Source organism: Alosa alosa, chromosome 16, assembly GCF_017589495.1.
Source record: "Alosa alosa isolate M-15738 ecotype Scorff River chromosome 16, AALO_Geno_1.1, whole genome shotgun sequence".
In the NCBI taxonomy this organism is placed as follows: domain Eukaryota; kingdom Metazoa; phylum Chordata; class Actinopteri; order Clupeiformes; family Clupeidae; genus Alosa; species Alosa alosa.
In genome coordinates, this window is record NC_063204.1 from 10,715,981 (window position 1) to 10,740,540 (window position 24,560).

A 24,560-nucleotide genomic window follows, 5' to 3' on the forward strand; every position below is an offset into this window, starting at 1 on the left:
CCGTATTTAAACCATACATGCACAGAGTATCTGTGTGTGTGTGTGTGTGTGTGTGTGTGTGTGTGTGTGTGTGTGTACACGCGCGCATTGGCTGTACTTACGGCCTCATGTTGAAGAGATCCCTCACCGCCATGTTGGTGTTGGGTTCGCGGTTGCGGTTGCGCTCGGTGAAGAACTTCTCTTTGGTCCAGGTCATGTGGACCCTGTCGGGCGTCAGGTCTGAGTTCATGGCTGCATGAGAGGCAGTGTTCCGATCGTGGATGAGCTGGGCCTGGAGACGGGTGCCAGTAGACACGTGTCAACACCCAATCACACTGTCTGGTTACCCAGGAAACCGCTAACGACTGATGAAACATATAGCTTGGGTGTGTCTTTTTCCGGTTCAAAATGGTATACTATCACTCTGCAATTTACAATTAACTCATTAGTTATATTCATTAATACTGACAAAGTTCTAAGTAAACAAATAATAATAATAATAATAATAATGATACAAAAAAAAAACTATCATAAGGTAAAGATGCTAACTCAGAAGCCTTTAAAAGCTAGACACATCATGCTTATTTCATCTGTAGTCTGTGTCTAAAGAAAAATGTCTTTCTTGTTCATACAATCAACATGAAGAAAAAAACAATACCAAAAAGAGCAGGGTAAATAACTTTCTCAATGAAAAGAAGAGTTAGCATCGTCTCTATTATTTCTTCTACGTATGTCCATGCATCCAAAATTAAACAAAATGGAAGGTCTTGTCAAATGATCATCTCAACACAATGTAAAAGAAATCATGCAGATAAATGTATAACAAATAAAACAAGAATGTGACTTCCATGGTATAATTTAAGGCAACGTGATGAGTGACATGCAAAATTAGACTACATACTGCATGTCCACATCCACAAACCAAAGATGGTGATACTATAATGAAGCATGAACCAAACTAACACAACTACACAGGGAGAAACGCTCACAAAGGCACCTTTTGCACATGAGCTGGGCCCCGAGGAAGAGGATGAGGAAGAGAGGGAGGGAAGAGGGAGGACCCACGATCAGGCGAACGAACGAACAGGGAGGAAGTGACATCACTGTGACGCATGCGGAGAGATGGAGCACGGACAGGACACCTGGACAGTTACAGAGCCAGAGGGACTGCTGAAAGAGATTACTTGTTTTTATTGGTTTTATATTTTTTTTTTTTTATTGTTTTTTTTTTCTTCCTTGGCTGTTGTAAAAAGTAAACTTCCCCGGTGTGGGATTAAATAAAGGCTTATCTTATCTTATTGATATAACCAGAAGAGACAGCTTTACTATGAAGGGACCTCTGATTTCAATGTAAACAAAACTACATGAGTGATTTCACAGTGCGGTAGTCGTGTTGCAGCTCTAAGTCTTAATCAACAAATTTAAATCAGCTGTTGATGCAACACTTTAATTAAATGCACCTTTGGTATTGGGAAGCCGGAATTGCCAACATCCAATCGTATGCAGATGGACATCAAAAACAGGACCATCAGCATCATTACAGGGGTCCCATAGCAACCTTGGCTCTGTAAGTGGGTGTGCGGCCGGTCACTGGGAGTTGGGTAGTTGTTGGTAATGAGGTGGTTTCAGGGTGGGAGGTTGGGGGGTGACTGGGCGGTCTGGGTGGGCGGTCAGTCATATTGAGGAGGAGCTACCTCGTCTTCTTCTTTGGTGTTGTCCTTTAGCCGCTCTGCCGGCTCGTGGTGGAGCCGCCAGCTCCGCTCTGGGTCTTCCTGCGGATGGAGCTACGCGACTCGTCTGTGATGCTCTGAATCTGGGTCAGGGTTGCGACCCAGCGAGGACCAGAAGCAGAGGGAGTGCCAGCGAGATAGAACAGGGGGCCAGATGTCATGCGACTATCGATTTGGAGTACTGCAGGGTACAATCCTCAGCCCTCTTCAATTTATCACTATGAGCTAATTAAGTAATTGAATGAGCTAACTATGAGCTTATGAAGCTAATATTACTATGAGCTATATATTCATTTGAGTGCGACTGTCTCCTAACATTTTCTTCCCAGATAAACAGGGTACATTTACAGATATATTAATTAAAGCTTCTATGTAGCATGAATTTATAATATTAAAAACCTTAAGTGTCACTGTATCAAAAAGAATTATGAGATATAATACTAATTCACATAGAGATACAAGTCTGAGTTCTTCTAAGGCAGAGGGTAAGGATAATTATTTTGCCATGCCTCCCCCAAACAGATGGGGGGGGTGCTGTCGAGCAAAGACATTACCTCTCTCTCCCGCTCAGTCCTGGAGAGCTGCATCTGCTTGAGCATCTGAGAGCGCTGCTCCATCACCAGGGTCTTCTCATAGGTGAAGGCGGAGATGTCACTGTCGTGCTGGTAATCACACACACACACACACACACACACACAGATAAGACATTTACATGTACAGAGATATGTTATATATATTATAACACAAACAACTTTTTGATTATAAAATCAAAAGATTATCTATTTTTACTCATCCATGCTGCCATATCAGTTTTGCCCATTTCTGTTAGTGAACCCTCTAAAGAGTGAGCACTCTCACCCCTGAACCCCTAAAGAGTAAGCACTCTCACCATCTCCACCACCTGAACCCCTAAAGAGTGAGCACTCTCACCACCTGAACCCCTAAAGAGTGAGCACTCTCACCATCTCCACCACCTGAACCCCTGAACACCACCTGAACCCCCAAAGAGTGAGCACCATCTCCACCACCTGAACCCCTAAAGAGTGAGCACTCTCACCACCTGAACCCCTAAATGAGGTGCTCTCACCACCTGAACCCTAAAGAGGAGCCTCTCACCATCTCCACCACCTGAACCCCTAAAGAGTGAGCGTTCTCACCACCTGAACCCCTAAAGAGTGAGCGTTCTCACCACCTGAACCCCTAAAGAGTGAGCACTCTCACCATCTCCACCACCTGAACCCCTAAAGAGTGAGCGTTCTCACCACCTGAACCCCTAAAGAGTGAGCACTCTCACCATCTCCACCACCTGAACCCCTAAAGAGTGAGCGTGCTCTCACCACCTGAACCCCTAAAGAGTGAGCACTCTCACCCCTGAACCCCTAAAGAGTGAGCACTCTCACCCCTGAACCCCTAAAGAGTGAGCACTCTCACCACCTGAACCCCTAAAGAGTGAGCACTCTCACCATCTCCACCACCTGAACCCCTAAAGAGTGAGCACTCTCACCATCTCCACCACCTCCACCTCAGCGTCTAGCCGCAGGTGATACAGGAACATCTGCAGGTCCTTCTTCATCTGAATGCTGTTGTCATCCATCTGAGCCACGGTGAAGATGCGCATCTTACACTTACGCCACACCTGGGGGAGAGAGACGGGGGGGGGGGGAGGAGGAAAGGGCAGAAAGAGAGCAAAGTCAGGAGGCATAGAGGGAGGGAGAGGGGGGCAAGAGGGACAGAAGGAGAGAAGTCAGGGGCATAGAGGGAGAGGGGGGGCATAGAGGAGGGGGGGGGCATAGAGGGAGGGGGGGGGGGGGCAAGAGGGACAGAAGGAGAGAAGTCAGGGGCATAGAGGGAGAGGGGGGAGAAAGGCAGAAAGTTTGGTGTGCGTTTGCACCCCTCCTTCCCACCTCTGTATCTGTACCTATCTACATATCAGCTCTCCAGATGACTGAGTGGTGATTGGGCAGCACAGTTTTGACGTGTCATGTCCTACCTTGTGCTGCCGCAGCAGAAAGGGGAGGAGCATCAGCATGCCTCCATCATGGACGATCCACCACACGTCGATAGTGCCCTCCCCCAGCCTATCTTGATTGGTCGGGAAGCTGTCCACATTCTTGGCCACCAGCAAGGCCTGATGAGCTGCAGTGGTTTCCCTCACAGTTTCTGATTGGACAAAGAGAGAGATAGGTGTTCTATGTGTGTCGCTTGCACTGTAGGGACTGGACAAATATCATGGTAATACCTATAGTGAAACTATATCATTTCATGCATGGTTAGAGACCAGCAGCAATGCCTTCATGGACCACCAGAGGGCCACGGACCGTTAATTGAAAAACCCGGAGTTAGTTCTGTTACATAGGACTGGCTCTCTCAAGCCACTTCTGTTTATCTCTGGATTAATGTGGCCTGTGACCGGTATACGGTAAGTGTGAGCCTTGGTGAGCGGTCAGTGTGTGGGTTTGCTGCTCACCGATGAAGTTCCTCCAGCACTGGGCGTCGTTGGCCTGCTTCCACATGCCTGGCCAGGCCATGAGGACACAGTTGTGCTTCATCCCCCCAAGCCCTGCCGACTGGATCAGGTGAGAGAAGCCGTCACGCAGGTTGGAGGACACCACCACATGACAGAAGCCTTTGGTCTTCTCCGCCGACATGGACGACTTAATGTTCTGCACGGGCATAAAGAGACACACACACACACACACACACACACACACACACACACACACACACACACACACACACACACACACACACACACACACAGACACACACACCAACACACACACCAACACACACACACACACACACACACACACACGGACACACACACACGGACACACACACACACACACACACACACACGGACACACACCAACACATACACACATACACACACACAGGAGGAGGAAATGAGAACAAATCAAATCAATGAATAAAGACACATAATCAGGACAAAAACAATGCTCCAGCTCTAAACAATGTCTTTGAAACAGTACACTGACTCCAGGAGTGACAAAACAAACACTCATCTGATCTAGCTGTGGTTAATCTAGCTAATGTCTCCTCCAAAGCAACTAACAACAAGACCACCAAGTATAATCCTTTCTGTTGTCATCAGAAGGTCTGTCTCGGCAATCAGATCTCTTACTACCTCACAGCTTCAACCCTGCCCACCAGGAGATCTACAGGAGCTGGCCTGACCACCTGACTGCCATGACATCTGACTCTACACTGCAGCAGTTCTGTTGTAGTAGTGGATATCAGCCTGTCCATGCTGCTTAAATCCAGACCTCCTCCTCTTTTTGTGTGTGTGTGAATGGTGTGTGTGTGTGTGTGTGTGAAGACATTCACAGGCTAACACCAAATAACAAAGGAGGCCATAAGTACTCAGTCTGCACTTGGGGTACCAGGCCCTACAAAGTAACTGGAGAAAAGTGACCAAACTCTATCTGATTTTTATACTTCTAAAATGTAAATATTGTGTTATCTGTGTTACTAGAGATAAGAGTTTACATACTGTATCTCAACTTCACACTGATACTGGCAAAATATTGTTACAAGTTGTTAACATGGTTTCTATATACATTTACATAATATATGCCTAAATGGGCTTGACTATGTGCATATGTGTGTGTGCTATATTCATATACTGTATGTATGGGTGTTGATTTAGTGTGTATATGTCTGTGCACTCAGCACCAATTTCTTGTGCAGATGTAAGGAATGAATATCCTTCCAGTCTGCCAAGCTGCTTTTCCTCTCTCCACCAGCAGGTGGCAGTGTCTACCCACGTTTCTTCCAACTGAACCTGGTGGCATTGCTAATTACCAGGTAATGGAAACATTGGCAGGCTTTTGGGCAGCTTATCCCGATACAGTCCCTCAAGGGGAAATGCAATGGCAGCACGTCAGCCCTGGCATGGCGCGTGTAAACAACTCACACCTCAGCTGGGACACAAGGACACGGCTCACATTAGCATCTACGCTACCAAACTAGGAGAAAAACAATGTAGTAACTCAATATTTGCTCTACAATTACTAAACACTACACTTGCAAGTACTAGACAATTACAAGTGCTCTACACTTTCAGATACTTCTGGGTGTACTCCTGATAAGTTTTGTTAATATTATTGTTTTGTTTTAAAAAGGTCCATTATGTAACAAGAGTTTCATTTAAATTCAAATCTTTATGAACCATGATTTTTCTTTTTAATCAATAAGCTTACTTCACAAGAACATTAACTTTAAAACATTCTTTGTGAAACATATAGAGGCTTGTTGAACTCAATCCTACAGTACTTGGTTAAAAACCTTCATATAAAAATGTACTGTAATCCAACCCTGGTCCAATGTGTCTCCTCAACATCCCGCAACACACACATTTTCAGGCCTGACACACACGCTCAGTTCTGACACACACATTTAGCCGTAACACATACATGTTTAGCCGTAACACACATGCACACGTTTAGACCTGACACACACGTTTAACCCTAACACACCCGTCTAGCCCTGACACACATCCAGGCCTGACACACGTTCAACCCTAACACACCTGTCCAGCCCTGACACACACACACACACGTTCTGCCCCCCACACACACATCGAGCCCCTAACACACACACATCCAGCCCTGACACACACATCCAGCCCCTAACACACACACATCCAGCCCTGACACACACATCCACACCATCCAGCCCACACACACATCCAGCCCCTAACACACACATCCAGGCCTGTCACACACACATCCAGCCCCTAACACACACATCCAGCCCCTAACACACACATCCAGCCCTCACACACACATCCAGCCCCTAACACACACATCCAGGCCTGTCACACACACATCCAGCCCCTAACACACACACATCCAGCCCCGACACACACACACACACATCCAGCCCCTACACACACATCCAGGCCTGTCACACACATCCCCTGCCACACACACACAGCCCCTTTAACATCCACACACACATCCAGCCCCCTAACACACACACACACACACATCCAGCCCCGACACACACATCCAGCCCCGACACACACATCCAGCCCCTAACACACACATCCAGCCCCTTTAACACACACATCCAGCCCCACACACATCCACACACACACACATCCAGGCCTGACACACACACATCCAGCCCCGACACACACACATCCAGCCCCCTAACACACACATCCAGGCCCTCACACACACACATCCAGCCCCTAACACACACATCCAGGCCCCTAACACACACACATCCAGCCCCGACACACACACATCCAGCCCACACACACACACATCCAACACATCCAGCCCCGACACACACACACACATCCAGCCCACATCCAGCCCCTAACACACACACATCCAGCCCTGACACACACATCCAGCCCCTAACACACACACATCCAGCCCGGCACACACACATCCAGGCCCCTCACACACACACACATCCAGGCCTCACACACACATCCAGCCCCGACACACACACACATCCAGCCCGACACACACACACATCCAGGCCTGTCACACACACATCCACCAACACACACGCACACACATCCAGCCCCACACACACACACACACACACATCCAGCCCCTAACACACACATCCAGCCCCTACACAACACACATCCAGCCCCCACACACACACATCCAGCCCCCGACACACACATCCAGCCCTAACACACATCCAGCCCCTAACACACATCCAGCCCCTAACACACACATCCAGCCCCGACACACACACACATCCAGCCCCTAACACACATCCAGGCCTGACACACACACATCCAGGCCTGACACACACATCCAGCCCCTAACACACATCCAGGCCTCACACACACATCCAGCCCCTAACACACATCCAGGCCTGACACACACATCCAGCCCCGACACACACACACATCCAGGCCTGACTTCTCCTTAGCGATGGCCTGTGGCCCTCACCGTCTCGGCCTTCTTGGACTCCGTCTCCTTGGTGAGGTAGGTGCCCTCTAGCACGGAGCCCACGATGGTGAGGCCTTTGCCGGCCTTGAGCTGCGTGGTGAAGGACAGCAGGCGCGGGTGCTTCACACACATCTCAGAGTCCAGGTTCAGCAGCACCAGCAGCTGCGGCCTGAAGGGGGCGACAACACACAGCAAGATGGAGGAGATTTCTAAGATCACTTTGAGTACACTTGAATCTCTAGAAGTCTACTTTAACAAAAATCTATTTATGACAAGAAGAAAAGCCTTCATTACAATAAAAAATCTAAAATGCAGGATTTCATGTTGGTGTACTTATTTATAAGTTTGTTAATCCCCTGAAGTAGATGAAATTATGAACTGCTATAAAGTGTTTTAAGGTCAATTTGGCACACGTAACATTGCTGCAGTAACATAATATCTATTTACAGAGAGTTGGAAGTGAAGAGCTAGAGTTTATAAAGTGTGGCAAGCAAAGGAATTGTACAAACAAACACATATAACAAACACAGACACAACAAACACACAAACATGTTCCAGAGCTCAATGAACACATAAAGAATCCTCCACACGGAAGGTAGACAGGAAGTGGGTAACTAAAGTTCACTTAAGCAGCGCCAAGAGTCTTGACTAATTGAACCAGGCGATTTAAAGACACCCTTAACAGTTTTTTGACCTTAACATAACGTTTCAAAAAAACATTTTGAAGGCATATAACCTCATAACATGACAAGCGGCACTTCTGGCCGTCTGTAGGCAATTACTGACCTACCAACTGTCTAGTTTCAGGTAGGAAACTGCTCCCACCTCCTCCCTGAAATTAAAACGCAAAAGAGCTGCTATGCTACAGGAATTCGGAGATCTTTTTATACAGACTGCTGTCGGTGCATTCCCTCTATATCATATCGGAGTTATGGTCATACTTTGATGCAAAAAACGCATATTTAATTTGTTTGTTATTTCCCAGAGGGGGATCCCGAGAGCAAATCTTGTTAATGGTGCCTTTAAGGGTAGCCGCAGGTCATAGCAGCGGGACTGAAAGCTGATCATGCCACATTACCCAGAGTACACAGGGATATTTACACACTGCCGTCACAGGGGGGCTGCCTCCACGATCTGAACATCGATATTTGTACAATAACACGAGCCATTAGTGTTTATTAAAAGCCACAATTGAAGTCTGTGGGAGAAAGGCATGAACAAAGTCCACAGTCAGAAGAGACCCTTTAAAAATCTATGCATTCCAACTGTATAGGCAATAGAAGTGACCGATAAAAAGAAAAATCCTTGAGGCTTTTAATATAGTAACGCCTGAGGACATTCTTACTTAGGGTCATGGCTATATTTTTCTGTGCATGTTCAGCACATCTGTCCACCTTCATAAGGGATTGAATGGAAGAGCAGATGGATCCCAGATGGTGGCATTCTGACCCTAGTCGTGTATACCGCTCGTGTTCCTCATATCCTCACAGAGAGGCTCAGTAGAGTTGCCGAACATGACATTTGAAAGCGTCCTTTTAAAAGGTTAATAAATAAATAAATAAATAGGGGCCTGTTTGTCAGTAGATATAGCTGTTATTTGAATAAATAAATAAATAAATAAAAAACTAACTGCTATCTGTCAGCACTGGCAGCAGTGATGTTGATGATGAGTCATTCTGGCACATGATATCAGGAGCGAGGATGCCAAGGGGCCCATCACCTCTTACTGTGTTTGTAACCAAACTTAAAAGGAGACATACTCACACACACACACACACACACACACACACACACACGTCCAAACGGGATGACAGGATCAGTCTTCTATTAAAAGACAGGGCGGTTGGCAGGAGCAGGGTGATGGCGGGAGGCCAGGTAAAGAGGCTTAGTGCGGGGGGGAACAAGGTGCACAGCGACACACAGCACCAGGAGGAGGAAGAGGAGGGGTGGGGCAGGTAATAAACGCTTGGATTTTACGTCTTTGTCCAGATGGCTACACAGCAACAGGAATATTGATTTTGATAGCGTAGATTAGAGACCGTCCCCAGGGACTGAGGTGATTGTGGCGGAAAACACAGAGTGTTTTACCCCGGTGTAGCCCAGAGATTGATAGTCCAGTTCATTTATTCCCTGTGGGGATAGTGGCGAGCACTGCAGATTATGCAGGTGACAGGCCCGGCTAGCGCTAACGTTAATGCAATTGCAGGCTCGGTAGGAGGGACGCGAAATGGACTTTACGGCGAACGCAGTTACTAAGTTCTGCTGAAATCCAGTGTGATTGCACTTAATCCCGAGTTTATTGAGTAGCTGCAGGAAAATCATCTGCACTGGAGAGCTTTTCATGGAGAGAGCCAGAGCCAGACACACACACACACACACACAAACATACACAGACCCAAACACACACACACACAAACACACACAAGTGTGCAGTATCTCTAGCTATCCTGGTCTTATCCTGCACATATGGTGATATACTGAGTGCATATTAACTCTTATGCAGGCATGTCTGAAGGGATTAATCTGAGAGGGCCGGTGGTCCTGCTGAGGCACTGCCCTGATCCACACTGCTATTACTGGACCCTGGAGGACAGATGGTCCAAAAGGGCCAAGTGTGTTCCAGAGCATGTGGGTCTAAGTGCGTCTGTGAGGACAGCAGATGCTAATACACACTGGTTACACACTGCAAACACCATTACTCACACATACATATCATGTCACACAGACACATGCACACACACACACACACACACACACACACACACACACACACACACACTACACACACACACACACAGCGCTCACCTCCAGTTTTTAGTGTGTGGAGGGGCTTCCTCGAGGCGCATCAGGGCGTAGCGAGCGGCGTTGAGTGAGATACCCCGAATACCATCACCCCACTCCTTCTCCGCACTGAGGAAAGACCAAGCACCAGAACATTACACAATGCACAAACACACACAGACACACACACACACACACACACACACACACACACACAGACACACACACACACACACACACACACACACACACACACACACACACATGCACACACACAGACACACACACACACACACACACACACACAGACACACACACACACACACAGACACACACACACACACACACACGCACACACACACACATGCACACACACAGACACACACACACACACATGCACACACACACAGGGGTTGCTGGGGACATAATAGTAAGCCTAGTCCTTACCCGCGGTATTCAATGTACTTGTAGATACATCCAGCGATCAACATGGCAACCAGGGCGTAGTACCAGGAGGAGATGAACATCAGGGCCAGGCACAGACTCATACCCAGGAACGATAAGGCCCTGAGGAGAGACGAGGAGAGGAGAGGAGAGACGAGGAGAGGAGAGACGAGAGGAGAGGAGAGGAGAGGAGAAGAGAAGAGAGGAGAGGAGAGGAGAAGAGAGGAGAGAGAGAAGAGAGGAGAAGAGAGGAGAGAGAGGAGAGGAGAGGAGAAGAGAGGAGAGACGAGAGGAGAGGAGAAGAGAGGAGAAGAGAGAGGAGAAGAGAGGAGAAGACAAGAGACAAGGAGAGGAGAGGAGAGGAGAAGAGAGGGAGAGGAGAGACAAGGAGAGAGACGAGGAGAGGAGAGAAAAATAAGGAAAGGAAAGGAGAGAAGGAGAGGAAAGGAGAAGAGAGGAGAGACGAGGAGAGAGGGAGAAGAGAGGAGAGACGAGGAGAGGAGAGGAGAAGAGAGGAGAGACAAGGAGAGGAGAGGAGAAGAGAGGAGAAGAGATGAGAGACGAGGAGAGGAGAGAAATCATTCTACATCTCACATTGTGAAACAATGTGTGTGTGTGAAACATTGCATGTGTATAAAACACTGTGTGTGTGGAAATGGAATATCTTTCCATTTAGTTTGTGAAACAGTAAACATAAAAGTAGATAACTGCATAGTTTTGAAATAGCACAGAGAAACAGTATGCATTGTCAGCGATGCCTAAGTCCAAACAAATCTCTGACTGCTAATAACGTACAGTAATAGTGAAAGTTCAGGTGTATTACAGAAACATTCCTCAAACACTGTGTGAGTCAGTTAAAGCAAACAAAGTATGTCCCACTTTTTTAAGTCTACATGACATGACATCACTTTCAAACCATGTATACACTGTGCCACTGATATTCCCTGTACACACTCACAGATATACTATCAGCCTTAGACTGGACAAAACTGGCCTGATTTCACAAACTACAGTTTGTAACGGATGTTTGTATTCAAGGTCAGTGCAGGACAGACAGCACATAATATGGCACTGTGTGGGCCTGTGTGGTCAACGACCTACTGGGAAAAACATACAGTTACACACTTGACTCTCATCCTCTCTCCCTCTCTCTCTCTCTCACACACACACACACACACACACACACACACACACACTCACACACACACACACACACACACACGCACACATGCATGATGAATGCATGATCTGTTTATCAAATTGCATGTGACATGTGGTCCATGCACACACCTACTCTCTCTTTGATATCTCACTGCTAGAGAGGGTTGCAGAGTGTGCGTGTATGTGTGTGTGTGTGCGTGTGTGCATGTGTGTGTGTGTGTGTGTGTCTTTGTATATGCCTGTGTGAAAGAGAAGGTAAGAGTGGTGTCAGCAGCATGACCCTGCGTGTCCAAGCCATGTGAGGTGATGAGATTACCCTCCTTGGAGGTCAGCGGGTAGAGGGGGTGAAGGGTACACTTCTACCCCAGCATGAGGACACGCTACTGGGCACGCTGGTCTAAAAGGAGCCCTGGAGGCATCTCACTCACCCAACCTTACACAACTACACGGCACTACAACCCTGAGCGGGCATCAATCACCTGGCCTGGACTGTACGGAGACAGACAGACAGACACACACACACACACACACACACACACCCACACAAACAAACACGCACACTTCACTGTAAGGGTGAAGCCATGTCTCTATGTATGCTGCTGGACTTGAGCCAAGCTGTGTTAAACTCACATAGTCCTTTGCCATTCCTGCTAATGTGTGGAAGTCTACAAGCCTCAGAGTGCATGGTGCTACAGTCACACACACACACACACACACACACACACACACACACACACACACACACACACACACAGGCCTCAGAATGCATGGTGCTACAGCCACATGCCTCTTGTATATGACTTACAGGCAATTTAAAGACAATCATTTCTCTCATGGAGACAATTTACTGCATGTGAGTCTTCCAGTAATCAAAAATAGTTCAAATGAAATTGGATTATATAAATCACGTAAAAGGAATGATGATAATGATCAATTGCCAGCTTTTTGTTAGCCAGATTCTGGCAGACTATGCCTCATTTAAGGTTTGGCAGGGATTATAGTCTGACCGCTCTCAATCTGCCAGATCTCTGACCAGACAATCCCTCTCAGTGTAATTTCAACGATTATGCTTGTTCATGAAACCCCAAAATCAAAACCAACCCCCCCTCGAAACACACACCCCTAGGCAAGTCGTGACAATCCAACATCTTTTTCTCCAATCCCCAAAACCCTGGGCGAGTCTCTGTGGAACTAGATGCAGACCACAGGGAACACAATGAAATATGGAGACTGGACACAGCTGTCCTCTCCAACATCACACATATCAGTCGGGTGTGTGTGTGTGTGTGTGCGCGTGTGTGTATGTGTGTGTTTGTCGTGACGCGTGGAGAGGCTCACCAGTGGTAGAACTTGAAGCGAGGCCTCCAGTTGGGTGTCCGCAGCAGAGTCTGCAGAGCACAGGCCAGATTCACAAACAGGTAACACATGAGGAAGAACCTGCAGCAGGGAACAAAGAACAGACAGAATAAGAGAGAGAGAGAGAGAGAACCTGCAGCAGAGGAGAGAGAGAGAGAAGAACAGAGAGAATAGAGACAGAAAGAGAGAGAGAGAATAAGTAGGGGAAGAGAGAGAGAGATAGAGAGAGAATGAGTGGGTGAGAGAGAGAGAGAGACACACACACACACACACATACACACACACACAGAGAGAGAGAGAGAGAGAGAGAGAGAAGAAAGACAGACAGACAGAGGGAGTGATGGAGTCAGACAGACAGATAGAGAGTGAGGTCAGTTCATTGTTACTCAGCCCATCTGTCAGTGTATTTAGCACACAAGGGATGAGTGACAGAGAGGAGTAATGGGACAGAGGAGCACAGACAGGATGGAGAAAAGAGATGAGAAGAAAGGAGAAGAGAAGAGAAGGAGAAGAGAAGAGATGAGAAGAGAAGAGAAGAAAAGAGAAGAGAAGAGAAGAGATGAGAAGCACAGACAGGATGGAGAGAAGAGAGGAGAAGAGGATGGTTAGTGAAAGAGGACAAACTAGAGGCTGAAGAGGGACAGGGCTGATAACAGAGCAAAAGGAAGCTGAATAGAAGGCGATAGGAGAGGAGGGGATGATATGGACAACACACACAAAGGAAATGTGTGTGTGTGTGTGTGTGTGTGTGTGTGTGTGTGTGTGTGTGTGTGTGTGTGTGTGCAGCATGTGCATCATCCTCTCTTCCTGTTTTTTCTTCATTCTCCTCTGTCTGGTCTGTGTTTTATCTCTCTCTTTACAAAACACACACACACACACACACACACACACAGCTAGAACATGAACTTATATGGTATTGGAGGAGCAAGAAGGAAAGACACAACTTCTGAGACAGATAAAGAAAGAAGGAGAGAGAAAGAGAAGAAAAGAGAGGAATCATGAATGGATTGGCAAGAGAGAGCGAGAGAGAGAGAGAGAGAGAGAGAGAGAGAGAGAGAGAGAGAGAGAGAGAGAGAGAGAGAGAGAGAGCGGTCCTTACATGGAGAGGATGGGGGCGACAGCGTCCAGCGAGGCGATGAGGATGCCCGTCTCACAGATTAACCCCGTCAGCAGCAGGGCCCAAGTGGGCTCCCCATTGGCCTTCCCATGGCCAAACACCTGAGGAGAAAAAACAGCGCAGGTCAACACACATATGTGTGTGTGTGTGTGTGTGTGTGTGTGTGTGTGTGTGTGTGTGTGTGTGTGTATGGCTAGCCTTCCCATGTGCCAAATACCTGAGAAGGACAAACAGTACAGGTCAACACACACATGTCCTGTGGCATGCTGTTCTGTCATAGCAAGCATAACATACAGCACTGTCTTTGAACCTAGCGGATATTACATCATGAGAGTCCTATATGCAAACATGAAACAGCTGGTCAAACGCATGGCCAACCATTCACATAATATCAATTGTAACTAGTTAACCATGAGTTCAAAATCTTAATTCTGGATTTTAAATGCAATAAATGCTCACAGTGACTGTGTTTACATGCACTTCAGTATCCCGTTATGAGGCTTATCCCGATGTTGATCATATTCAGGATATGGGGTTTACGTGAACACAGAGAAACCCGGTTATTAATATCCCTGTACATGATGAATACTAGTATTCCAGTTACCAACAATACAGTTCTATTAGCTCACATTATCCCGGTTTCTAATGCAATGACGCGTTTGCATGATAAACCGGGATAAGGTGTATACATGGAACAGTATCCCGGTTTCTTTCGGAGTACCCCACCTAGCATAACCAGGATACTCAAAACTGGGATAAGGGCTTATCCGGGGTTCTGAAATCGGGATATGATGTTTACATGCGCAAATACAAAAATGAGATATTTCCAAATCTCGATCATAACCGGGATACTAAAGTGCATGTAAACTCATTCAGTATGTTGCAAATGGAGCATAAAAGTGAAGGCGTTTATGTACCATATAGAATAACTCAAAGCCCTAAAACATTTCAACTTTGGTCATTAATATAGTGTATGACATCTGTCATAGCACCAGGAAGTTTAGTACCAGGAAGTGCCAGAGAAACAGGAAGTGAGTTCTGACCTCCAGGAAGGGCACGATGCCGTCACGCGCTATGGCCTGCAACAGCCGGGGGGCGCCGGTGAGACTCTGGAGCCCCGCCCCACAGCAGGAGAAGAATGAGCCAATCACAATCACCCACGGCGACGGCCACGACAGCGTGCCGATCACCAGGTTTCCTTTGACCGAATCTCCAAACCTGTGATAAGATAACACACACACACACACACAAACGCACGCACACACACAGACACACACACAAAGATGACACATCAGTATAACTATGCTCATAAGATAATTTCCAATCAGTATAAAACAAGGCTTCAGTAGGTTTGTAAATCTGTGTGTGTGTGTGTGTGTGTGTGTGTGTGTGTGTATACACCTGTGTAATCATTGTGTTGCAGGGCTCAGACACAAACTGAGGCACACACACAAACACACACACACACACACACACACACACACACACACACACACACACACAGAGAGACAGGCTGACTCACTTGTCCCGCAGGACGGTTCCCTCAATGCAGGCTCCAAACAGCACAACACAGGACAGGTCTAGAGGAGGCCAATTAAGGAGCATAGCCCCCTGAGGGCAGAGCCCGAGGTGTGCACACACACACACACACACACACACACACACGCACACAAATAGAGCTACATATCAAGACACACATCAACCAGTAACACACACCTGTGATCACAACAGTCCCACTTAGCGTGACACACCAGTAGCTCACTCACAGAGACACATACGATAGACCAGACCACACAGCCCTCACACAGTAACACATTTCCACAGTGGAAAATACGAGGCCACAGGTGAACAAATAGCACGCACATGACCTGACCTAGAATCCTGCAACCAGTACATATGAGCACAAAGTATACTATACTGCACTTTCCTGTGACCACCATACTTAACATTAGGATTCAGTAAGCAATCAGTATGGATGATAATGTGTGAAAAAAGAGTAGGCAGTTCTTTTAAACTATTTAGACTCACTAACTTTAATCTCATTCTCTAATGTAAAGATTAACTAAGCGAAACTAAAATGAGCAGCAAGAAAGAAAGGTTCCCATTGTCTCATCTCATTTCACTGATGCAACTTTGAGGATTGCAATTGTCATGGTGAGCATCTGAAGGATACAGATGAAGGTGGTGGTTGCTATAGCGAGGATGGTTCCTATGGGAATAGACTTCTGGGCGTCCCTCAGGTCACCTGATCTGTTCGATCCCGCCATGATACCTGAGGAAACAGCAGGGGAGAACACAAAGCTCAGCTCATCCATCTCACCTCAGAGAAAACATACAATGGCAGCCAGCACTGTCTAAAGGGGTCCAAATTGACACAGAACAAATCACTTCAATGTCTGCAGTAGGAGACACAACTCTTCACTGATGTTTCAATACCTTACATGTCATGCATGATCCATTAGTGTTTAGTTTAGTTTATCATTAGAATGAATCCACCAATTAGAGACACACACATTTAGAGAACTTGATAAAAGTTATGCATCATGTTTAAATCTAAACATCTGAGATGTCAATGTTTTGACTGTTCTGAGTTGCTTGGTAGGAGTGTGGGCATCTGAAAGCAGTGCATCTTATGACAAAGGTGTGTGTGTGTGTGTGTGTGTGTGTGTGTGTGTGTGTGTGTGTGTTATATGTGTATGTGTGTGCATGATACAGAGAGAGATACATGTAAGGTGTGTTTTTGTGTGTGTGTATGTGTTCTAAGAAGACCAGGTTTAAGAACTGGACCAGGAACTGCATTGAGCATCATTGTGTTCTCAGAGAGATTGTGTATGTGTGTGTGTGTGTTTGTGTGTATGTGTGTGTTTGTGTGTGTGTGTGTGTTTGTGTGTGTGTGTGTGTGTGTGTGTGTGTGTGTTTGTATGCATGTGTGTGTGTGTGTGTGTGTGTGTGTGTGTGTGTGTGTGTGTGTTGTGTGTGTGTGTGTGTTTGTATGCATGTGTGTGTGTGTTTGTGTGTGTGTGTGTGTGTGTGTGTGTGTGTGTGTGTGTGTGTGTGTGTGTGTGTGTGTTTGTGTGTGTGTGTGTGTGTGTGTGTGTGTGTGTGTGTGTGTGTGTGTGTGTGTGTGTGTGTGTGTAAGCGTACCGGTCACTGAGGGGAAGTAGATTCCCACGAGCAAGGTGAAAAAGGTGGCGATGTCGTTGGACACATACGGCATGTACATGTCTTGAGACGTGTTTGTGGCCGGCTTGGACGGAAAGTTAATCTTCTCCACCAGCATGCCAGCAGCGCCGTACGTCGACCACATGTTCTCTGTGGGAGGCGAAAGGACAGAGAGGGACAGAGGGAGACAGAGAGATTGATGGAGAGAATGTAGAGAGAATGAGAAGGAGGACAAAATGACAGGCCGACAATGAGACATAGATGAGATGAGACACAGAAGAAATGAGACATGGATGAGATGAGACACAGAAGAGATGGAGTTTGTGTGAGAGGGAGAGAAGACATGGGTCAGTTGCTAACAGTTGAAAAGTATAAAGGTTATGGTCTCACCCATAGTCAAACAAAGCTGCATTAACACATTTTTATCTGTAAAAACTACAGAATAGAACAGAACAAAATATATAACTTCCATTTCAATACATTACTGTTTGCTCCAAGCATACAACTGAACCATTAAGGCAGTATTTTGGATTACTTTCCATCTCTGCAGTGAAAGCTGTAAACACTATACAGGGTTACATACCTGTGTGCCAAGACCTGTCAGTATAAACGAGAGTAGATATTTCCTGATCTACGTGGGCTTCCTTCATAACCCTTCTCCTCACCCCCAAGAGTCAAGTCACTGCTGCAAGAGATGTTCACTGCTGCAGAGATGTTCTTACTGTGGCTTTTAACCTGGGCTTGAACCCCATGTCCAAGACTTCAGCCTTGTTCTTGAGACCTGCCCACTGCTACACTCACACCCTCTTTCCCTCAGTACAACTCTGGCCTTTAATGACTGACTTAATTAACTGACCAGTAAAGGACCTTTATCCAGATGAATGAACCTTTTGTCTTACTAACAAACCCTGAAGCCTGCATTTCACTTCAGAATGGGAACAGACTTGACATCTAGCTCTAAATAACTACGCACCCCATAGCAGGGGTAACTCACTTAGCTGTATTAACATTATGTCCCCAAGTAAGGATGGATGACACAGACTGCATCGGAACGTGGGATCGATCTGGCCCTGATGTGAAACAGGCATACTGTAAAGGACCCATTCCACATCAGAGTCAGGTGCATCCTGGGATATACTGCATATCTGCTTTGGTGAATGAACGGGCATTTCTCTCAGAGAAGCAAAGAGGGCATTTCAGGATAGACACGACACTAGATTTATTAAATTAGCCACTTGCATCCCAAACAACTCATAGCACAGCAGCATACCGTAACCGTTCTCCTTTAGTGGATGGGTAGAGTGATGGTGACAATATTAACAGTAATAGTTCTTTTAAAGGGAATGGGCGGGCAGATTTGGTAAGTGTAATGTTTCTGCTTTAGCAGAAGGGTGGGCATACCTGAAATAACCCCACTCATAAGGCCAGGAATGCCCTGCACTTCGGTGACCTCGTTTTCTCTGAAATACTCGTTGCACGAGGCGTTGAGCGAGGGTCCGTCGCAGAAAAGGCTCCAGAGCTTGGTGGTGACCGTGATGTTGTCGATGATCTCCGTCTTCAAGCACTTGTCGAAGTCGTGTTTCTGTAGAGAACGGTTCCCCAGCAGACAAATCCTAAAAAAATGACAAGAAGAACATTTTCAGGAACAACACCTAGAAGAGGGCAAATTCTGACTGCGGAATGGCTCTCAGGCAGAAGCAGGTTGGAAAGCTTGTACCCACAGTCTTATTCACGCCAAAGTATGTTTAAAGTATTCACGCCAAAGTATGTTATAGTAAGTATTAATGCCAAAGTATGTCTAAGACATTTTATTCACTTTTGGTAGTGTAACAATAAATTATGTAAATTATTTGAGTCAACAAGTATTTGTATTTAGTCTTTCATCGAGCAGATCCTTTCATTCAAAGCAACATTTCCTTTAGTATGTGTTCTTAGTAGGTACAGATATAACGATTTTAGCGTTGCTAGTACCTTCCTTTATGTGTTGAGCTACAGTTAAACGTGCATGCATTGAACTCACGGGAAATCTGGGGGCTCAAAGATGGTCTTGATGACGCCAGCATAGATAGCGAGGATGGACAGCACCACGCACGCCAGGAAGACCAGGGCCAGCTTGTTGACGTACTTGACGCCCACAAACACCACCAAGGACATGAGGGTCAGGCATGCGGTGCCGTAAACACGCATGTTGTTCAGCATGGCCTCTGCCTCAAGCTCTTTCTCTTCCACTTTGAAAATGGCCGCATTAGGCACTATATAGGTCTAGGGAGAAGAGAGGAAGAGCGTGGAGGTTGACTTTATTCCATCATGCAGGTAGACAAACTAAGTCTGGTCAGGCGAATGGTTAGGAACTTGTATAATAAGTGTAAGATATTTCTTTGAATATTTAATCATTTTACTATTAAGTTAACATTTACCATGTAATGCTCAGAGAATAAAACAACAGGCCAAAACTCTACACACATCTACAATGAACATATACTGTAGGCTAAGCAAACAGGAACTAGGATCGCATTGCCTTACCAAGAGAATTTCGATGGTACCCAAAATGTACATAGCTCCTGCAAATGTGGTGCCCAGATAAAAGCAAAGGCCTACAGCACCTCCAAACTCCGGACCCAAGGACCGAGAGATCATGTAGTATGAGCCTCCAGCTACAAATGAAGTAGGGCGACACATTAGTTCCTCAGGGACAAGTTCCAGGGCAACACATTTGTAATAATCACCAAAGTATTTTTGTTAAATCTAAATTGATTGCCATTACCACTAGTGGTTGCTGGCTTACTGTGTTTAACATGCTATTAGGTCAGGGGAAATTTATTCTTCCAAACTGGGCCTAGCATTTATCTTTAATTAGCGCTTTAGTGGTTGATGGCGTACTGTGTTCAACATACTATTATGTCAGGGAAAATTAATTCTTCCAAACTGTAAAGTAAAGATGTTATTACAGCACTAAAGAAATCATCATACACTACTCACAAAAAGTCATGGATACTCGGCTTTCGGGTGAAATTTTAGGATTAACCTAAAATCCATTATAACCTTTACAGGTAAACATTAAATTTAAACTTTTTGTGAGTAGTGTAAGTGAAGCAGGATCAGTCATGAAGACATTCAGTACCTCATTTAAAAGAACAGGGGATGATTACAAAATCACAGCAAGATAAATCTGAATAAAAATGAGATTACCCCCAACCTACCTGGGACAACACCATTTGTTGCAATGGCACTCATTGATATCGCTGTCAGCATGGTCTGTGTAGATCAATAAGAGATTAGTGAGGACAGGATGTGATACATCTACATATGTCATTACATCAAAGTGCTTCAGACATGTGGCATTAATCCAAGTCAAAGCAACTCAAGGTCCTTTCGAGACACAGGACATTGTTAAAAAACAAATCAGGGCAACTCATCAAGGGTGGGATTTAGTTACTTTTCTGTGATTCAAGAACATTAAACGTTTGATTTTTTTCCCCACAAGGATATCTGCATCTGTCGCTTACGTAACCCACCCGTGCGCCTGACGTCCTTGAGTTGACACAGTCAGACTGACCAAAATAAATCCTCTCACTGATGCTTCCTGTGCCCCCACCACCACACCCCGGCCCTCGCTCCTAAAATCTGGCCCAAAGCCAATTAGCTGGTAATTAACCTCGCGACTGAAGATTAGGCCCCACCGGCAACAGACTGTTAGTACGGAGGCTGGTTACTCGACACACGGAAGTTCATACCCGCTATTCTGGCCTTGCCTGGCCTTAGGTATGAGCTACACCAGGCGCGTAACTGAAGCGTTCCGTTCGCGGCGCGTAATATCCATTTTAAACGAATGGTCTATTTTTTTCGAACGTACGCCCCACTGTCACGTCTGGTGTAGCTACTTCCATTGATTATAATGGAAGCTAATTGTTGCAGCAGACGCAACGCGAACGGAACGCTTCAGTTACGCGCCTGGTGTAGCTCAGCCCTTAGAGTTCAATTCATCACTTCAATTCCATCTCATGGAATTGGGCAAAATTATTTGTCATATTCATACTGAGCAACCCCCCCTTCCTACTCAACATTCTTCTGATTTGATCTTTGGAATTGAAAGATTAGGGTGGATTTAAAAATGTAATTTAATATAATTGCACAGTAGATAGACACAAAACAGGAACAGACGAGTAACTTGGAAAAAGTAACAAACACTTGTGAGACATGTGACAGGTCAGACTAACCCTGTGTCACCACAGCTCCTGTGTGTGTGTGTGTGTGTGTGTGTGTGTGTGTGTGTGTGGCCATGGCGGTTCATTTCATTACAGCCATTACACAACACTCACTCAGAGGAGATCTATCTACCCGCCGTCCTCACCACCTCAGTCGTGACTCGATCAGACACACACACACACACACACACACACACACACACACACACACACACACACACACACACACACACACACACAAGCACACACACACAACACACACACACACACACACACACACACACACACACACACCAGGCCCACATCTGTCCCTCTCTGAACAGATTACCCCTTCCTCTCTGCCCTGCGTTTAATTTGTCTGTTCGTGTATCTGTCACTTGTATATGATGTGTGTTCGCTAATGTGTGTTGTTACACACATCTATTTGAAAGACATCTTAACTCCCTTGCAAGGGGAATTGAATTGATTGAACTGATGGAATTAAAGTGAACCAAAATGAACTGAAATAAAGTGGTCACATGACAAATTACATCAGAGGAATGGAGAGTAATGGAGCGCGAACTCTGCGGTTGTGTCATTGTTTGGACGGGGTTATAAATAAGAGAGTGGACCGGGCAGATCAACGCTGACGCTGGCGTTGACGTTGATGACACAGCAAGCTGCCAGACAGTTCCTGGCAAGCGCAGGTGGCACTGTCTCAGAAATGATCTGGGCTAAACTTGGAGCCAGGGAGCGGTGGCCAATGACAAATTCATTGACTCTCGTAGGGAGTGATTGATAAGAGCACAGTACATACTGTACGCACACACAAACACAAACACGCACACACACAAACACAAACACGCACACACAAACACGCACGCACACACACTCACACACACAGACAGAGGATCGAATACACATTCTTTAATTTATACAGTACATGATCATATGAGCATACAAAACCTATCCAAAAACATCTGATCAAGACAAACTCTGCATCAAAAATACAGTAGTAAAAGTACATGAATGGAATGGGGTATTAGACTGCAGGAGCTGTTGAATATTAAATGGCTTGAGTGGTGTGTGTGTGTGTGTGTGTGTGTGTGTCTCGCACCAGGTACTCACACAGGAGCAGCACATGGCCACGATGATGAAGGACTCGAGGATGCCGGCGGTGCCGACGATCCAGGTCATTCTCAGGAAGAGGATGACCCCTAGAATGTTCTGCAGGCACGGCAGGTACACGCCGATGAACGTGCCCATCTGCGGGCTCTGGAGACAGGGAAGACAAACGGAAACAACTGGAAAGTTAACACCACCCAAAAACATCTAATACCATAGAGATCAAGATGTGTGTTTAAAATCATTATTGTCTATCAAAACATTCCCATCCATCCAAAACATATATGAAGCTATGGAAAAAAAATATGTTTATATACATAATAATTATTATGATTATTATTCTCAATACAGCACTACACATTTAATATATTATATGTAAGTAAAGAGTGATTGTGCTTTTCATGATTCTTACACTTTTACTTAAAATTACTGGACACTTTTCATTCCACAAATAACTTACAAAAAAGCAAACGACATTTTGTTATTCTACGAGAACTGCATCAGTCGATAGTGGCAATAAGAACACTAAGATGCCTTTCAGTGGGTGCATTTCCAACAATAATAAACAACAGGATATTCGTCTGTAGTGATCGAACCGATGTATTTAGTGTCCAAGCTAATTAATCACTGCTTTGCCTCGTGCTCAATAACTCGTCTGCGAGACGCATCAAAATGAATATCCTCCACCCCTCCCCCTCACCACTGTAGCAAAAACAGGTCCTCGCCAAAACAGCTTTCCAATAAATACACGCGACAGCAACCCCAAGAGCATCATGCACTGCGGAGAAGCCTTATCAGAGGAGAGGAGGAACATGAGGAGAGATAGTGCCCTCAGGAAGTAGGCTAACGAAGGGGAAATCAATCATCTGTCCGGCAACAACACGTTCAATGCATACCAGAGCGTCTATAGCCTAAAGTCTAAATACTCATACTCTATAGCCTTATCCGCGTCACTGAGGTAGACCTAAACCTAGTGCCACAGGCAACATCAAGGACTATGGAAATCTCTTCAACTCCATTATCTAACTTACTGGGCTACATCTCCCCATGGGTCCTGAATTAGGGCCTGACAACGGCCAGAGGAGCAAGTATTTCATTAGGTTCACCACACGTGTCTTCTCATACTGTAGTCCCAAAGGGTGCTGATTAGTTGAAAGAGTACTCTCAGTCCAACAAGCAAAAGGATTATTTTTTCCCAAGAAATAAGGTTTGAAAACAACTTTCTAGTTCCAAAACGTTTCCTCAAAGGGGTTGTGGAGATGGGACAATTCCTAGTCATGACAAATTCCTGGAATGATTTCCATTTCCGGTTACTTTCCGCTGGTGCCGAAAGGCCAACCATGAAGCGGAACGTAAGGAATGTGCTCGTCGGTGTTCTGTGGCCCCTTGATGCTGGCAAGGGAAGTTCACAGATCGCCAACAAGTTTCTCCCCCCCTGAGAACGCCAACTTTTGAGGCAGGCAGAAAAATAAAATATTTGCGTGGGCGATCAAAGTGCAGAGAACATGGTCAGGAAGTCTATTATGCAATGTATGGCTTGCAAAAGAGTACAAGATCAGAGAAATGCACAGAGGTA

The 24,560-nt window shown here is 45.9% G+C and overlaps 1 protein-coding gene across 1 annotated transcript in view; it reads right to left on the bottom strand.

The window, feature by feature from the left end:
* slc12a7b (solute carrier family 12 member 7b) overlaps nucleotides 1-24,560 on the bottom strand; it is a 75,488-nt gene that overhangs the window by 9,584 nt on the left and 41,344 nt on the right. Inside the window, 21 exon segments of the mRNA XM_048265807.1 lie at nucleotides 102-271; nucleotides 1,674-1,717; nucleotides 1,720-1,792; nucleotides 2,264-2,371; nucleotides 3,214-3,345; nucleotides 3,700-3,869; nucleotides 4,177-4,372; nucleotides 7,655-7,823; nucleotides 10,460-10,564; nucleotides 10,883-11,002; nucleotides 13,379-13,477; nucleotides 14,496-14,614; nucleotides 15,557-15,731; nucleotides 16,036-16,093; nucleotides 16,687-16,785; nucleotides 17,658-17,825; nucleotides 19,077-19,288; nucleotides 19,696-19,937; nucleotides 20,199-20,329; nucleotides 20,876-20,930; nucleotides 22,988-23,134. Of these exon segments, the coding sequence (XP_048121764.1) occupies nucleotides 102-271; nucleotides 1,674-1,717; nucleotides 1,720-1,792; nucleotides 2,264-2,371; nucleotides 3,214-3,345; nucleotides 3,700-3,869; nucleotides 4,177-4,372; nucleotides 7,655-7,823; nucleotides 10,460-10,564; nucleotides 10,883-11,002; nucleotides 13,379-13,477; nucleotides 14,496-14,614; nucleotides 15,557-15,731; nucleotides 16,036-16,093; nucleotides 16,687-16,785; nucleotides 17,658-17,825; nucleotides 19,077-19,288; nucleotides 19,696-19,937; nucleotides 20,199-20,329; nucleotides 20,876-20,930; nucleotides 22,988-23,134 (2,792 nt within the window).